This window comes from Phasianus colchicus, chromosome 33 (genome assembly GCF_987193195.1).
Source record: "Phasianus colchicus chromosome 33, bPhaCol1.hap1.1, whole genome shotgun sequence".
Taxonomy (NCBI): Eukaryota; Metazoa; Chordata; class Aves; order Galliformes; family Phasianidae; genus Phasianus; species Phasianus colchicus.
The window spans coordinates 2,459,458-2,477,208 of NC_143468.1; the positions used below are offsets into that span (position 1 = coordinate 2,459,458).

Sequence of the window (17,751 nt, forward strand, 5' to 3'; positions counted from 1 at the left end):
TCCCCTTTGTAGCCTGGGTCTCCTTGGACACAAATCCAGACCTTTGTACTGCCTTTCCCTAGGTGATGAGGGACCCAGAGCCTGCTGCCTGCCTGCTTTTTTGAGACAATACCTTTGGTCATATAGAGGTTACTTCTTCCTACAGACCATGCTGTACCTCCCATAGGTTACTGCAATCACAAAAGCTAGCAAAAATGAAGATGAAGGCCAGGACTCAGAAGCAGAGGATTGCCAATAGCAGCAGCAGACTGCTGAGTGCAAAGGAAGAGAGGCAGAAAAGCAGCTCCCTGGGGTAGGGGCACTGTGTGCGCCCTGCTGCAAGCCCCTCCCAGCCCCGCATGGGCACTCGAAGGCTTTAAAGTGTTTTTTTCCAAACTCGGGAAACGTCTGGGCCAATAAACCAGGATTTCCTTTCCATCAGCTCCGAGCATTTGATCAGCATTATTCCATTGAACACCACCATTGCCAGCCAAGGACTGTTTTCAAGCTCTCTCCAAAGCTCTGTGCGTTTTTCATCTCTGCATCTCACTGCAGCTCTTTTGCTTTTCCTTCCCACTGTTTATCTCTCGCAGCACTGAGCCTTGCTTGGACTTCCTGTTTGGTTCTGTGGTTCGTAGCTTTCTCGTTTGCTGTTATTTTTGACTTCCATCCAAGCTTTGTATGATATTAATAGCCACTTCACAGAGCCATAGCCATCCTCAAGCCAGCCCTAATATTAGCAAAAGAACCAAGAAGCTGAGTCCCTGAGGAACTCCAGCTCCCATTTTCTCCTCCATGGTAGCATTGCTGCCCACAGCTCAGCTCCCAGCACAGGGAGCCAGAAGAAATAAATGAATCCATCACCCAACCCCAGAGCCACACACTGGGGCTGTGGGAGCACCAGCGTGGAGTTGGCCACACAAGAGGTGGAGGATGAGCTGCAGCTCAGGTTTGTCCAGGCTGAGAAGCGATGCAGTCCTGAATGCAGCAAGAGATGGAAAAACGCCTTGTGAAAGTGAAATTATTCTATGGAAGTGCTTAGAAAGAACGTGCTCAGGTGATGATTCAGGAATTAGAACTTATTGAGTGTCCACCTGATCCCTCAACAGCCTCGTCAAGATCATCAACTACCACTAGTCTGGTTACAGCAGTGATAACAATACCCAAGCTGCTCCATTTCTATTAAGGGCTGCAAGGAACAGGAAAAACAATCTGCCCCTTTCCTCTGATGAATTCTCTCCTCCCTTCCTTTGCATCGCTACAGTGACTCATCAGCATCCTGAGGTCTTTTGAGGGAGAAAATAAGAAGCTGATGATGGTTTTTGGCTCCTCTGTGCCAAGAGGAACACGATGCCAAGGTTCAAGACTCCTTCCTTCTCATTTTAGGGTTTAATTGGGGCTCTATTTATGTATTTTTAATGTCTTCTATACTCGATTCTTTCTGCACACGGCTGCAATTCCACATTACATTCACTATGTGTCACATTTTACCTTTTCTGTTTGTTTTGACCACTAAGACCAATTTTTGTCACTTGCCCAAGCTGTTATTTAATGAGTGGTAACAAATCATCAGCGAGCTGCAGGCAGCCCTGGGCCATCCTATGCACACTGCCCACAGACCACAGTACCTGCTCCTTCAGGGAACACATCACATTTATCACAGGCACAGACACCATACCCCACAGTTAAATAAAACCACACAAATTTAGCTGCTGAAATGCATTAGGTAACAGCCACCCAGCTGCTAAGCAGTTGTGGTTACAGACAAACAAGCTAAACAAACTAGAGCAAAGTTGCAGGCAGGTCTGGACAGCCCCAGCCACAAACCAGCAGCCTGACCAGCCCAGCACCAAGGGCTCACAGAGTCTGGGGCCTTTTAATGATAACAGCAGTGCCATGCATGGCAGGATACAGGACTGCAGAATGCACCCCTCTTCTGTCACCTCAGCCCTGTTGCTTTCTAAAAGCTATAATGCTAACAAAGTCAGCTTCTGGGAGGAATCCAGGGTGAGTCCCAATCCTGCTGCTCTGACCACTGGGTTTTCTTCTCCATTTATTCAAACCCCAGACCTACTTTGAGAAGGGAAGGCAGTGGAGTCAAGGCAAGCAGAGTAGGATGCTTTGTTCTGGTTTATGCTGCACCTCAGCATTGCCAGAGTAATGCAGCACAAGAACCCTCTGTAACACTGCCTAGGCACTGGCTAAAATCCCATAGTACAGGTGAAAAGCATTCAACAGAGTACAGAACCACAGGTCACAAGGAACATCATGATTTACTTCACTGCTGTACAGGTTAAGATAGTTTTTCAGAGCTCAGTAAAATAACATTTCATGAACTTCTGTACATTCATCCTAAGTTTCTTCCTGCGCAGTACTGTGCAAGTTCATATCTCCCTGTTAGGTACTCCTAAAATCAAGGGTGTTTTTAAATCATCCTCTAACGTTACCTAAAGAAAGTCCTCTGCAAGTCTCCCCTGATAAACCCAAGGCAAATGCAGCACTGCCACCCTGAGGATGAAAGGCTGCACCACCACAATGCTTCACTCATCAGGCAGAGAACAACATGCCACTGAGAAGAAGCAGGGAGTTTAATAATCTACATTAATACTTTGAATAGGACTTGTATTTATTTTCTTCACCCATGCTAAAAGCAGGTAATAAAATCCAGCATTGTGCAATGTATTAACAACGAGCCCACTGAAAGTCTTAATTAGGCTGAAAGAGAAAAGGAAAATGAGATTATTTCACAAGCTGCCAAGGAGAGGAGCTGCTGCACTTGTGTACATTGGTGTGCAAATCCTAGGAGGACGTCTACTCCCAGGTCCATTTCATTTCAGCACAGGAGAGGCAAAGAATCTGCCTTGACGCCTCAGCTGGGTTGCTGACTTGCTTTTGCTCACAGATCTGGTTCAAGAGAAGTTGAGAAGATGAGGTTTGAGTTTTGGATATAGACATCTAACAGTCTCCCTTTCCTAGGGACCATTCACTCAAGTTCTACCCACCTCCCAAGGAAAAAAAAAAAACCAACCAAAAAAACCTACTCCTCACCCTGCCACAAGACAATGCTCATTAACCATTGTGCAGCTTGCACTGTTACTACAGCACTGATTAAGGCAAATAGATCCAGTAGGAAATCCAAGCTGCTCCCAGAATTGTGTCCAAAAGTCTATTTTACTTACTTCCTCTTAAACACCCAAACCACCTGCAGCCATCCCAACATTTCCATATGGCACCCAGAGGAACTTACTTGGGGGTCATGCTGAAGGTGGAGAGGACCTTTTGGCACAGGGAGCTGGAAGACAGCCTCCTGTACATCTGCCTCTCCGGAGTAGTGAGGGGTTCAAATATGCACTCTATCAAAAAAAAAAAAGAGGCAGTGAAGTGAGCAGCATGAGGACAGCTGAGTTTTCATTGCTATGCAAGCAACATCTGACATTTCCCAGCGTCTGTCAGAGATACCAGATTTGTCTAGTATTTTCTGGCATGCATTCTTTCCCTCTTCCTCCCTACAGCATGCAGGAATGGCTAATTCCAACACTCACAAGCAGCTTTGATTGAGGATCATTATTTTCCATATAGAAGCTACAGAGCCAGTAGAGCAGCATCCAGCTATTACCTTTAACATCTGGTGTCTGTGGAGTGGAGTAGGCATTGGTGTTCTCAATTACATGCGCTGGGTCAATGTTTTCTTGCTCCACCATCATCAGCTGGCTCCAGTATTCCATAGGCAGCAGCAGAAGCCGCTCCACTACCTACAGAAACACCGTGAGCAGCCAACATCAGGAACCACACACAGCCCTGCCACACAGACACTGGGCAGGCATCACCTCAGCTCCCTCAAGGCAGGATTTTTTAAATGCAGTCCATTTACCCACAGCAACTCTTCCTGCTCACCTACCTTGGGCTGCCGCTTTGTGTCCTGCAGGAGCGTCATTGGGTCAGGATCAGGCACTGCATGAGCAACTATCGTGGGGCCAAAGACTTTGGCCAGGTTGGTGACGTCCATTTTGGTGTCAGGGCTCTGAGCCACTCTATTTTTAAAACAAAGAAACAAAGAAAAGGAGTTCCTCCCTTTCTGTCTTACTTAATGCTCCTGGCCCAAGACTTTTCACTCACAGGCAGCAACAGGAGACTATCAGAGAACACACCAATGGCAATATCCTCCTTCCTGAACTATCACTCCATCAGAACATACCTCTGCAGATGAACCATGAGAAAAGCCAGGGTGTCCCTGTTGGCCCGAGGAAGTTCCCCAACTGCTTGGTACATAGCAGCCACACTATTGTCCTCGTCTGAGATTTCTGAGGGGAAAAAAATTAAAGAACAAAAGTCTACATCTCAGAAAGCAGTTCTAGAGGCACAGCTGTAGTATTCCCCTCACAGTAAGAGCTAGCTTGAAAAAAAAAAAAAACAGGAACCCTAAGCATTCCAATACTTCCATATCCTGGTCAAGCACTAGAATGTAACAGAATCATCACTGAATGGCTTAGATTGCCACCACTAAATCAAGCTGTCCACAGTCCCACCCAGCCTGGCACTGAGCACCTCCAGGGATGCAGCACTCACACTTCTCCAGGCAGCACCTTCTGAGCCAAGAATCCTCTCCTCACATCTCACCTAAACCTCCCCTCTTAGTTTAAAACCATCCCCCTCTTGTCTTATCACCATCAGACCGTAAAAAGTTGCTCTCCCTCCTGGTTATAAGGTCCTCTCATGTTCTGGAAAGAACTTGAATTCATCTCCTCTTTTGCTATTTTGGAAGAAGAGATCTCCCCAGCAGCCTGAGTATCCGCAGCAAAGCTGCAGTAGGAGCAGCAAGGTCCGCCAGCTCATGTGTCAGATAAACCTGTCATTAAGCCTTTGAAAAATGTGGATGTCACTTTGTCTGCTTACCTGCAGCTTCCATAAAAGCCTTGTTTAACCTAAAAGTGAGAAGGGGTTCTTTCAGGTTACGTAGAAAGTCTTTCAGGAGGCTGCAGATGGCGTGGATATCATCCACGTTACTGAGCAAGGGAATATTTTTTGATCTAAGAAACTTCTCTTTCAGTTCTCTCACTGTCTTGTCACAGCCAGATATCCGGTAAAGGCCCTTCTGTTGGCAGAAAGCATTGCTTAGAGGCAGAATATCAGCTGCACAAAGTCTACCCTCTTCTGTTCCCACTTCTTCCCCACACCTGAGCACCTGGCACAGCCACGGCTGCTCACAGTCTCCCATTAAGCAGTGCTGTACACCATTAACATTAGGGTGACTATTTGCTTCCCTAGCATCCCAAACCCATTTCACCAGCACTGTCCCACCCCTCGTTTTTACCTCATGTAGGCCTCTCTGCTCAATTTCGTTAACACAGTGCACTATGATGGAAGGGATCATTGGAGGAGCAGAAGGGACAAAGTCCATTAATGTACCCTAAAGGACAGAAGAGCAGCAACAGAAAAAAGTACTCAAGCCTTCATGACACAGAAAATATTTTCTAAGGAATTCACAGCAAGATTTAGGCTCAAGAACAAGCCTTGTTTCTTCTTCACCAGCCCTGAGCAGCACTACACCCATCAGCACACTGCTGCAGGATCGCCCACGCAGAGCTGCTACATACACAGCATAACACCATTGCAACAAGGCATCCCCACCAACCAGTCCTGGTTACTGAACAGAACTTCAGCAAGTTGGTTTGTTTTTTTATTATGCAGCTCTGAGCAATGGGAGCAGCAGGCAGACTTGTTGGAGCCTAAGCATGTTCCAGCTCCAGTCAAGCATTAGCCTGTCAGCAGCCATGAACTCCCCCAGACTTACCTCCCCAATTTTGACAGGAGGTCCTGTCAAGGTGGGGATGCAGGGAAGAGGACAGCGATCCCGACACTCCGGATGACTGACCACATGGCAGTCTCTGCACTTCAGAGAGATTTTTCCAAATTTCACTCTTTTTCCACAAGGAACACATGACTCTGGCTTGATAACCTAACGATTCAGAGCATACAGACAGGAAGAAATTAGTGCCTTGTAGTAACAGCTTAAACTGGATAACCACGCAGATAACAAGCACAGCTTATATTGACTTGGGATGTAATGGCTGGTAGTTTCTTATCAATAGCTTGCTATCACACACATTTAATGAAAGAAGATACTTTCAAGTTCCTGCCTGCAAACCTACCGTCTTTGAGACAAAGTCATGCAGCCTCACTCCCCCGTTGCTCTGTGGGGTGCCAGAACCATTACTCTCTGGTTTGAATTCCACCTGCTTAGAGCCTAAGCTCGTTTCACTGCTCCAAGGCTGCAAAGGACCTAGAAAACAGAAGAGGAGTGTTGACTAGATGGGAACTGTTCCCTTGCGTGTCCCTTGCTCCAGAGAAAATGCACTACAAATGAGAGGCAGCAGCTTAAGTTGTGGAGTGTAGGAAACTGCAGTGACAGGATATCCTCCAGCTAAGCAGTAATTTAGGACTAGGACAACAGGCTGACACCTACCACTCTTCCTCTGGCTTCTCAGGCCGTAAGGCACAGTCTGGATGGTAGAGATGGCTTCAATAGGACCACCATCACCGGGAACCATGAGAGTCGTCTTTGCCACTATGGATTCGTTTCCCTGTAGCAAGAAGGATGTTGTCCTGTCAGCGTTGCTGTCACTAACAAGGATTTAAGTCTGCTGGCCCTGGAAACAGGTGTGCACTGTGGCCAACTGCTTTAAGCACACATGAAGCCAGCTGGGACCACCATACCTGGTCTGCTGTGGAACCAATTGATCGGATTTTTTTCTCAGGAGCTGGTGGGCCTTCAGCATACTGCCTGGAAGAGCGCTGAAAAGACACAGTATTATAGTCTAAAAGGCAGGTAATACTATTAACTTAGCAATATAGAAGTTCAGTACAGCTAGAGAAACAGAACAGCTGACTGCACACACCACAGCAGCATTAAGTTCTCCATGGCATCAGCTGTCCATCAGAAAGTGGAAGAGTATCAGGAGGCCTCAACATACAGTTCTTTCAAATAGTTCCCCTAGCCAGCTCTATACTCCACCACTACCAATCTAGGAGAAATTTTCTCCTGTATGGAGCAGAAAGATTAACTTCCAGCAGGAAGCTTCCCTGCACTGTTAGCTGCTAATAATTCCTAAATACTCTCTTGCAAACTCAAGTTCATAACAAGATACCCAAAACTTCACGCATTGTGCCCTGTGGAAAAAGAGCATCAGAAATAACTTTCACACCAAATCTACACAGCAAGTCTGAGTTATATTAGAATCACACCCATCAAGGTTTTGAGACTAGCAGCTACCCGTCACAGGTGGCTGTGAGATGACAGGTGGTGCCAGTTAATGCTAACAACAGTATCTGTCTGAAGGGAAAGAATTGAACATACCCTCTTCTCTCTCCTCTTCAGTCTGACAGTTTTCACCGCAGAGGAATCCCAGTCCTGTGGAAAACATTCAGCACTGGTTAGCTTGGTGTAAACACCACACCACCTCTGGTCCACGCTTCCATTAAGTTTTACCCAATAGCACACCAGAGAAATGCAGATCAGCTCTACCAGTTTAATACCGTAGTAATCTAAACACAAGAGGTCTCTGGAGATTACTCCACAGGTTTAAGATTTCGTAGTTTAGAACTTGGAATTACATTACCAGTGAATCATCAGTCTTGTCAAAGCTGATGTCTGACAGAATTGAGCCAGATTCATCTATTGTAGACAGTCTGAAAACCAAGAATTAGAAGAAGCATGCATCAGTTCGGTTTTCAGGCAGCTATGGTTGCTCCCAAAGCAGCCTTACACAAAAGAGCTCTATTTCAAACTGGAATAAAAGTGAAACTGTTGATATGGATGCAGCATGTATCACAGACACACACAGCTAGACAGGTATTGACCTGTCACTTATGCTGTTCAGAAAAAACCATTTTGCCTACCTCTTGTTACCTGAACCTCCAACAGAAACCTGTGGTCTGTTAAGAAAGGCAAGGGCAGACTTCTGTTCTTCACTTAGCTGAATGCTCCCAGACGCGTCGCACATGAGCAGCTCTCGAATCAGTTGTATTTGCCTCTCCTGAAAAGAGAGATAATATCAGAAGCCATTTAACTACATGAACCAACCTCAGCTATTTGAGATACCACACAGACAGGCTCTCAGAAGTTGCTAAGAGCAAGTCCAGCACTCAGGCTGTCGATGCCTGCAAAGCCCAGGCTCTGGCAGGCAATAGCAGCTCAACTCCAAACAGCAGCCCTTTGCCTTTCAGACCAAAACAGAAGGCCATTACAAGGAGCCAAACCAACTCATCACTGATTTTTTATTCCCCCTCTTGTTTTTTTTTTTTTTTTTTTGTGTGTGTGTCCCCCCTCCAGTCCTAATTTCCCATGGATAATTGCAGTTTAACCACCTTCTCTCCACATTAACTGGAGCTAACCAGTAACAAAAGAAACACTCACCAGCTTCTCACAATCTGCTTCAGCTTTTTGCCTGCGTTTGATCTCTACATCCACTTGATTGCGAGCGTGTTTCAACTTCACATCCAAAGCACTACGCTCAGCTTCACTTTTCATCAGAAGGTCTTTGTACCTACCAAGCTCCTGCTCAGTTTTCTGCCACTTTCTTCGATAATCTTCAAAGTTCTTCGCCAACTGAATAAATTCTGGAGAAAAGGCACATACATCACTCAGATTAAGAAAGAAGATGCAGCAGCTCTCCTATCATTGAGGGCAGGTTTCTATTAATTAAATAGAAATCTCTATTAACTGAAGCGTGGAGAAGCAGCAAACCCTGCTACACTCCAGATGTTCCCAAGATCTCACAACCTTTTCAGAGCAACTCCCAGCATCAGCATCAAGCAGAGGATAGCTCATGTGAGACCCTGCGACTTCCTACTTCTCAACAACCAGAAAAGAAACAAACAACCCTCAAATCTGACTGCCTGTAAGAGTGTTGTTACCCAAAGCCTCAAAGGATCTTTCAATGACAACTAATGATGTTTGCTGCAAGAATATAAACACACAGATGCTGCTCGCTGCCACAAAACTTACGGTATTCGTTTCCTTCACTTAAAACTTCAGCCTGGCGTATGAGTTGGTCACACAAATTCCACAGATTCCGCATCGTGGTATCCATCCTTCTGCCAAGAAAACAGAACTAAATAAACACCTCCAAAAGAAAAATGCATTACCAGCCCAAAGAAGAGAAAATCCCTTTCAGAATTCTCTTTTCTTTCAGCAAGATGTAAAAGCTGCACCAAAAAAAAAAAGAGTTATGCTTTATGAAGAGAAGTGCATCTGAACTCTTAGGGAGCAAAGACACTCAACCCTCCAGAACTCAGTATTAGAGCAGCACAGCTCTTCAAACTGCCTGCAGGGTATAACAGAGGAGGCAAAGGGAGGAATCACAAACCATTTTCCTTTTGCAAGGCTGCAGGACGTGGCTCGGGCCCACTTTGGTGCTATGTAGGCCACCAGAAATCTGTAAGCATTCAGAGCTCCACGAGGTAAAAATAGAAGCAGCGTTCTGGGGAATTTCAATACCGTGTTAAATTTAGCTGCATTTTAAGTTACAGCTCCTGCTGCAAACGGCCTTGGAAACGCAGGCAGTCAGCAAAATTCCTTCAAACAGCAAAAACAACGGCATAAACAGGAGCAGTGAAGAGGAAAGTCCCGAGCTCAGCAGCACAGAACGCAATTCTTTAATAGAGAAAGGGCACTCGGGACAGCCTCGGTTAATGAATGAGCCCCAGGAGCAGGGGCGGCTAGGAGAAGGACCAGTAAGGGCAGAAAGCCCGGTTACAATGCCCGGTTACAGACACACAGCCGGGGGTTTTCAGCCCGGAAAGGTGAAGCTCCGCTCTGAGGGCGTTCCGCAGTGCGAAGGGCGCTGCCATAACCCAGCAGCACCGCAACGCGCCCGCAGCTCCACACGGAGCCTCACAGCCGCCTCCCGGGGCACAGATGGCGGGAAAGCCCTGAGGTAAAGGGCGGGAAAGCCCTGAGGTAACGCTGCACACACCGGGAAGCGGCCCGGCTCCCCCTCCGCCCGGCACTAAGGCCCCACCGAGCCTCCTCCGCCGGAAAACAGAGCCCCGCGGACCCCCTCTCAGCCCAAGTCCCTGCCGATCCCCCTCAGCCCGACCCTGGAGCCCCGCAGATCCCCCACCGGCCCCGTTTCCCCCATTCACTCACGCAGCTCGAGCTCCCACTCCAACAGCCGGCCCCAACCGCCCCGCGATTCGGTTTGAATCCCCGCCGCCAGCCAATCCCAGGGCGATCTCCACCCTCCCGGTTTCTGATTGGTTGTGCTCGTTGTGAGTCTGAAGCCAAGCCGGCGCCATGTCTGTTAAGGGCAAAGCTTTTCCGACCCGCTGATTCTCGAGGCTGCCGGGTTGTGAAGCCGGCCGGACGCCATCGTTACTATTGGCAGCTGTTTCCAGCCTGTGCTGCTTAGCAACAGAGCGGGCGGGGGATGGCGGCGGGGCCTGGACCCCCAACCCTTGGGCTGCTCCTTCTGCAGCGACCCCGAGCGCAGCCATTGGCAGCAGAGGGGTATTCTGGGGGAAGAAAAGCTGTTCTCAGGCCAAACCCCAGCTGTGACTTTATGCTACACCAATGGCACGAAGGTTCCGAGCCTACAGTGCAGTGGTTTTACAGAGTGACATCAGACACTCAATGAGCCCCAGAGCTATTTCTGAGAATTGAAGCTTTCCAGGAGGCCGTTGGTTCTGTTTGTCCCTTGAGAAGAATGATGGCGTGGCCTTTTGTCTTCCATCTGAGCCAACCGTCCCACGGGCCAAAAGGCAAAGCCCCATTTCGTGCCTCCTCCATTTACAGGCCTTTAACGCAAATAAAACGCGAACCAAAACCCGACAATTACAAGAAGCGGAATCGCATCATCGTAAAATAACAATGCACTTTAATCTTTGGAATCTGAAACAAAACAGCGGGTAATTGAAGAGTGAATATTAGCAATTAGAAAGCGGAACTAAATGCTTGAAGCTGCTAAGTGGGAAAGGGAGTTCATAAAGCAGATTGCTCTCAAAGATCCAGATGCTTCGTCAGGACTGTGTTATTTGGGCTATATAGTCTGCTTTAACTTAATAATTAATTCATAATAGGTTGCAAAAAGCTTTAAGGTTCCCTGAAGAGTAAACATCAAGGAGGTATCGAGGGGAAAAATGGTCAGAATTATCCACATTTACGGAAGAACTGAGGCCTGGAGGAGAAATGCCTCATCCTCTGCGCTAATGGCAAAGCGAAACGAAGATGCCAACCTTGATATTTAACCTTGTGGCACAAAACAAATCATCCAAAACCCCAATTTGCCCCACCCTGAAAACAAATCCAGGGTTGGTTGTTAGGGCTGGACCTGCTGAGAGCTTCTGCTACATCCCCAAAGCATTTTGTACCCCCATTTCTGGGGAGATTTAGTGATTTCAGCAGCAGCCCTGGGCCTCCTGCAGCTCCTGCCCGTAATTACATCTTCTAAGCTAAGACATCTCTGTTGGCAGATCGTATTTATAGGTAGGCGAGTTGTTTTAGTGTCATTCCAAAGAGCTGAAGAGGCTTTTGCTCATCAGCAAATTCTCCCTCTTTTCAATAGTCACCTGCATCTGATACAGGCTGGTTTTTTTTAGCAATAGGGATCAGTGTATTAGTTTAAGGAGTAATATATTAGTTTAGCAGAAGGAATCAATGAGTGCTAAATCCAAAACTTTCCATTTCCAATTTGCTTGGTGTGTGAACAGCCTTGTTTTCTCTTAATTCTTCTTCTCAAGAAGCGCTGGAGTCATAATAAACTACTTATTTTTGTATTTCACCAGGGGTAAAGACATTTTCCTTGGATTTCACACGTTATTGTTTTGGAACTTGCTCATTATGGCCTAACGAACGTGAGAAATTGGCCAAAGTGGGGCAAAACAGCTCACGGTGAGTAAAAAAGGCTCGGTGATGAAACTGATGGTGGAAAAATGGGGAGAAAGCAAGTGGGTGTATGACCACCCTAGGTATTAGAATATGCCTGCCAATGTACTGCATAGGTATCCTAACTGTTAAAATGTAGAACCTGAGCTCTGAGAGAGCACATTTGGTTGTCAGGCCATCCAGTGCATATCATGAAGAATAAAGGAATGTTGCTTTCTAACACCATATTGCAGTTAGAGTTTTCTTCCCAGATTTTGGATGACAAGTCTTTTGCCAATAAAAAGGCGCATCCTTTTATGTAATGGCCCACATGGCACTTGTAGTGAGCTGCCACATTAGGCAGTGTGTTTTTCAGCCTGATGCACATTCTATTTCCTCCATGCAATTTCAGGCATCGTGTCTCCAAATCTTCCTCTAAAACCAGTGAGGGTTTGAAGGGCATTGGGAACCGAGTCCCCATAGGAGCTCCTCCAGGAATCTCCTTGTGCAACAACGATGCTCTGCTGTGGCCAACAGAACAGACAAGCAGGTTGTGGGGAGCTCAGTAAGATTTCCCTTTCCTCTTCCATGGCAAATGTATGGTGAGAGCAGGCAGGCCAGATGCACCCTTCACATCTCACTTTATTTCAAAGCAGAAGACAAGGCACGAGGATTGAGGGCCTTTATTGCAAAGCAATTATACTCTCTTTTGTTTGTGTCAAGTATGGGGGGAGAAGCCTTGAAACGTCTCATCTGGGAAACCGTTAATAGAATTTATGCTAATTTGATGATTCCGGCGATTACTGGCGGAAGCACTCCACATTTTCAGGCAGCTGAAATTCTCCTCGAGCTCCTCCTGCAATCTCACTCGGTTTGGTTTCTCGCCCATTCTCATCCAGATGCTGGATTCTTGCTTGCTGGGCGATGCCTGGGATGTTTGGGCACAGAATCGACCCCGTGCCTTCATCCTTCGGGTGCAGGATGCAGAGGGAGCTGCCCCAGCACAGCACCATGAATAGAAAGCAGCCCTGCAGCAACAAACCTTCCCCACCAGCCTCGACTTCTGGTGAAGCTTCGCACAAATCTCTCTGCCTGGCTCCTGCCTAATTAACTCCAGAATTGCAAACCCATTTGTGCAGCTTTGTGCTTAGGGGAAGCCTTTATTAAGTTCTTCTTAATCCAAAACCAGTTAGAGAGCGCTGGTCTTCATGAGCAGTCATCCAAAGAAAGAAAAACCACCCAAAAAAAGCAGAGCTCGAAACTTTCAGCCAGCAACCTTTCTCTGGGGGAAAACAAAAGGCGGAACAAATTATCTTAGGTGCATTTCTTTTGATGCAGCACTGATTTCAGAAGAGGCATTCAGTGGCAGAACACCCGGCAGGCTGAGCGGGGAGGGCAGCCTGGGTTCAGCTGGAGGCAGCCGGACATTTTTGGGTATGGATTTCTAATTTTTCACAGCTTGCCCGAGCCGCAGGCCGGCAGATGGCATCACGCTCATGTCGTTGGGTGATAGCAGGCTTTGCCACCACTCAGCTGTGCAAAATATTGCTCGGCGCTTTGCCCGTGCAGCCTGCAAGGAGCGTGCCAGAGGAGCAGAGCTTGCACCATGAAGCCAAAGCAGCCGGGTTTGCTTGTGATCGTCTGCCTGTGCGATTCCTCCAGCAGTGACCAGCAGTGGGGTAAAGAGCACTTGGATGAGATCAGAACAATCTGGTGCCTGCAGAAGCACGCAGCCCATCCCTCCTGCAATGGTGCATCCATGGCGGTGGAGGAGGCACGGCCTAATCTTGAACTCGTTAAAAAACAATGGGAGTCTTTTTATTGCCTTCATCTGGCTTTTAATGAATGACCTCTTGTCGCCAGGAGCTACGTGTGTTGACAAAGGGTCTTTGTGGGCCGATATTTATGATTTCATTTAAGCCGGGGAGTAAGCTAAAGGGAGAGGGCTGGGAAATAAGAGCTGAGCTGATGTTTCCTGCTTTAAACTCAAGGGATCTTTATCTGGAGTTTTTGTATTAATCTAGTTGTCATCTCTTAAATATTTGAGCAACTCACTGCCACGAATTGGCAGAACACAAAGGTCACTGCTCGGTGACACAGCAGGGAAGGACTCTCCCAATCCCCACACATTTCTTCAGTCCTTAGGCTAAGATGGGAGGAAGGATTTGCATTTTCCTAGCCTTCCCCGCCCCCGAATTGCATACACATGGAGCACACCAAGCCCTGCTGTGAGTGTGCAACCCACTGGTGTGCAGCCCCAGGCTCAGCACAGCCACCGGGTCCCAACCTCCTCGCACCGCTACTCTCCAGTGCTGATAAATGTGTGTCTTTTCCCTGGACAGGGTTCAGAGATGGATTAAGCAGCTGGGAGTCTGGAGGAGAGCGCGGCCCCTCTCTTTTGCCATGCAAACAGAGAAAATTAATCTTCCAGCTTCCTCTGATATTTGGGCTAAATTACAAGCTGGGAGCGGAGATAAAAGGACGGGCGAAGGAAGGCACAGGTACAGCAGAGAGCCAGGCTGCCTGGCACAGGCCCTTGTCCGTGCAGATAACAGCTCTCCTCCCTGTGTCATGCATAATTCACCAGCGCTGCCTCCCTCTGTCCTGGTCATCCTTTTCTTTTTTCTCTCCTCCAGAAACCGGCAGCCTCCCCGTCCATGCAAACCCATGCATCTCATCCAGGCTACGTGTGGTTGGAGGAAAGGGAGTAAGCACTGGTGTGTGCCCAGAAACACAGCAGCAACGTGCAGACCTCAGCTGTAGCAGCACGGTGCTCTGCTGGTTTGGGAGACACCGACACCAACACAGCCAAACCATCACAGCACATCAGCTTCTGCGGGAGGCTAAAGGGGGATTTCATCTGCCCATCACATTTCAGATCTGGTAACCGAGCTATCTCCCTAAATCCCTCTGATGTTATAGTTGAGTAGAGGTTACTTCCTTTGGGATACCATCCCCAGCATTAACAGGCACCAACTGCATTCATTTTGGTCGATCATCCAGCGGCTGCTCTGTACCTTTTTTTTGTTTGACAGAATTGTGCCACACAGAGCAGAAAAGCCATGGAGGTTTTCCATTGCCTCCGATAGCTTCTTTCCTAGAACAAAACAGAAATAACCCTGGTCACTCCCAGCCAAACAGCCAGCATAGACACCTGCTTAATTATTTTTGCTTTGTAAATGAAAGCAGTGCCATGAGTTTAATAACCACTGCTTAGGAATAATTGGGGCGATTATTGTATGGCCCAGGGGGAAAATTGCAGCTTGTTATCTCCGGGGAGTAGCATTAGGATCCAGAAGATAATCAGAGGGTTATTTGTTGCACTTTAGATGGCATTTCTTATGGAGTTAGGAGCTCACATTATTAGAGCCACCTCCAAAGTAGGGAACCTAGACACCTGTAAGCTCACCAGCATCCAAAGCTGTTCCTGCAGCAGGACAGCAGGCACACACATCAGGGAAGCCACAATGGAGCTCAAACACCTCCAGATCTGTGTCGCTCACCTCTTTTATTCTGTAATTTATTTTCTTAAAGCAGACAACACTTGGGATAGCAGCATGTCAGGCTGCTGAAGAGGATGCAAAAGGGGGAGATGTTACCAACGAGATCTGTACACAGCCACAATCTTCTTTGGGACTTTCCCCACCCACCCCAGTTGATGGCATTTGCCTGTCCTCTCACTTACAGCAATAAGTCTGGGTTCAGCAGCAATGCTCACACAACACCACAGCACCAGGACCAGTGCCTGCATAGTTCCAGCACTGTGCATCCTTCCTTATGAACACCAGGACTGCTCCCCACTGCACAACCCAGTACCTCTCATTGGTGTCAGACATTTTGTGCATTGCCAGGGAGCAGCTTTTAGCTCTGAAATCACCTGGAGGGTTACAGGAGTTGGGGGAGAGTTCCAGCAAACCCATATGCAGCATGAGGGTAAAACGCAGCTCCTGGTGACGCCTCCCATCATCAGTCCTTCTCTTGGCATCCAAACTGCATTCATCCAGCCTGGCTGCAGCTGTGCAAAGAGGATTTTTAGCAAGGCTGAGCCCAGCCAAAGCGTTCAGAGCTCTATTCTCTAGGTTTGCTGCACAGGAGCATCCCCACATTCTGCATGACACCGGTGAACAGGATCCTGCCAGCCTCAGGAGAGCAGTGAGCCACAGCTCTGCTATCGATCCCCCGATCAATGACAATTCAAGGCCTGGAAATGACAGTCCTCAATTCCCACCCAAGGCTGTGCAAGGAGAAGAGGGAGCTCCCTCGGAGGCTGAGCACTAACCCGAAGCTGGAGCGGAGATGGGAAGAGGCTCTCTTGCGGCAGGTGGGTTGTTTAACAAATTGGACACATAACAAGACAAAAGGCACCGAGGAAGGAGATCTGTCGGGACCGGACCTTTATCTCCAGCACGCTGGCAGCCAAATCTTTGTGCAATATTTATCAAGGGTAAGCGGGCAGGAGAGCTGGCAGCTGATGCAGAAGTGAGGAATTAAAGCCTCTCAGTGCCACCCTTATCTGTGGGGCAGACACACCAAGGGAGGGGAAGCTGCGAGGCAGCCCACAGCAATCAAGTTTGAAACCATTTGTGGGCTTAACCTTATTTGCTCAGCTGATGGGAGCAGAGAGGAAGCACTGAGGGCAAATCAACATGTCTGTATCCCTGGGAGGCCCTCATGGCATTGCACAGCTGGAGGGGGACGTGGCAAATCTGCCCCAAATGCATCTGTGCAATTCTGATTAAAATTCACTTTTAAACCAGGGAGTTTTGGGAGCTGCTCTTCTTTCTCTCCCGGTTTTGTTTAGCAGTAAGACAAAAGCAGAAGATGCTGTGCCCTCGGGTGTGCTCACATCTCCAAAGTCAGAGCAGGAATGCCTTGTGAGTGGCAGACACTGCATGGCACTCTGCAACTACCCCATGAATGCACCAGGAAAGCCGCAGGGGAAGTGACAGATCCCTGCAGAGCTCTAAGACTGAGTTTCTGCACACCCGGCTCCCCCAGCTCCTGTGGCCACGGATGGCAAGCAGAGGGCTGCTTCATCTCCTGGGAATCCCCAGCTCTCACATAACACGGCGGTAATTAACTCACTTATTGGCTTTGCTTCTGCTGAGCTTGCATGTTCAAGATGGGCTCCATCTGCTCCATGCACAGGCTTGGTGGTCGGGGGCTGGGTAGCAAACAGCCCCCCCTCCATTTAAAACAAGAGGAGAAAACAGTGTCGTCTCTAGAAGCAGGGGACAACGACAGGCCATGGCAGGGACCAGCAGCTGCCCTCCAGGTGCCATGCACCAACCTCCTTGTGCCAAGCAGTGTCCTCACCGCGGCCACCGCAGCCATTGCATCATTTTCGGGGATTTGCATCTCTCCGTTTAATTTGTCTTCAAGGCAAATATGAGCACAAGAAGCCAAATGGGAGCTCATTTTTGGAGATGCTGAACAGCTGCTTGGAAGCCGACGAACTGATCCATAAACCTGGGGGATACAGACCCACACCCCCTCCCTGCATAATCCATTTCCTCCCAGAGCAATGGTTTTGGGGCACAATGCTGAGCAGCAGCAACAGCAGCAGAGAGCTGTCAGCCGCAGCCCTTCCCTGCAGGCTCCCACAAACCCTCCCCAGGTCGCTCTAGAGCTATAAGCAGCAACTCTCAGCTCCGCCGCGGGCAAAGCGGCTCACGGGCACGTGGTGCTCCCTGGTCCCCCTGCACCCATTGCACCGCCTTTGTGTCCTCAGCCTTTGAGCGGTGCAAAGAAAAACGCTCGTAGCAACATCACTTTCATTTGTTTGCCAGCATTCGGGGAGCGGGGGAGCTCTGCTCCCATCGGTGCTGTTTGGAGGATGCTGGCGTGCCGACAGCGTTAACTCTTCGGTTCCTGTGCAGTCTATTGGAGCGTGGCACTCGCCTTCTCCATCA

General features: G+C 48.3%; 1 protein-coding gene and 1 long non-coding RNA gene across 9 annotated transcripts; one reads left to right on the forward strand and one right to left on the reverse strand.

Moving 5' to 3' along the window:
- Window positions 1-2,233: 2,233 nt before the first annotated feature.
- RACGAP1 (Rac GTPase activating protein 1) lies at window positions 2,234-10,212 on the reverse strand. Of its 8 annotated transcripts, none has more exons than XM_090128245.1 (17): window positions 10,127-10,212; window positions 8,984-9,072; window positions 8,393-8,595; window positions 7,876-8,012; window positions 7,596-7,665; window positions 7,334-7,387; window positions 6,694-6,771; window positions 6,443-6,560; window positions 6,129-6,259; window positions 5,771-5,935; window positions 5,291-5,386; window positions 4,873-5,071; window positions 4,175-4,280; window positions 3,874-4,010; window positions 3,596-3,727; window positions 3,227-3,332; window positions 2,234-2,883 (listed from the first exon to the last, which is right to left on the reverse strand). In XM_090128245.1, the coding sequence occupies exons 2-17, from the start codon at window positions 9,066-9,068 to the stop codon at window positions 2,808-2,810; spliced, it is 1,893 nt and encodes a 630-aa protein (XP_089984371.1). In that variant the 5' UTR covers window positions 9,069-9,072; window positions 10,127-10,212; the 3' UTR covers window positions 2,234-2,807. The 8 variants fall into 8 exon arrangements, with proteins under 8 accessions (XP_089984371.1, XP_089984372.1, XP_089984377.1 ...); XM_090128246.1 differs by having other exon boundaries at window positions 8,984-9,069; window positions 10,127-10,186; XM_090128251.1 differs by lacking the exon at window positions 10,127-10,212 and adding an exon at window positions 10,101-10,118.
- Window positions 10,213-10,281: 69 nt separating this feature from the next.
- On the forward strand, window positions 10,282-15,441 carry LOC149913932 (uncharacterized). Its single transcript, XR_016460782.1, has 3 exons — window positions 10,282-11,866; window positions 14,182-14,340; window positions 14,476-15,441. It is a non-coding gene; the product is annotated as an uncharacterized LOC149913932 (long non-coding RNA).
- Window positions 15,442-17,751: the final 2,310 nt, after the last annotated feature.

Excerpts from the sequence above, each read along its gene's own strand:
- RACGAP1 (XM_090128247.1), bottom strand. The coding sequence starts at position 9,495 with ATGCAGCTAAATTTAACACG. Across the intron at positions 8,013-8,392 it reads AAGCAGATTGTGAGAAGCTG|GAGAGGCAAATACAACTGAT; the intron begins GTGAGTGTTTCT and ends CTCTCTTTTCAG. Across the intron at positions 7,388-7,595 it reads ACAAGACTGATGATTCACTG|GACTGGGATTCCTCTGCGGT; the intron begins GTAATGTAATTC and ends TGTTTTCCACAG.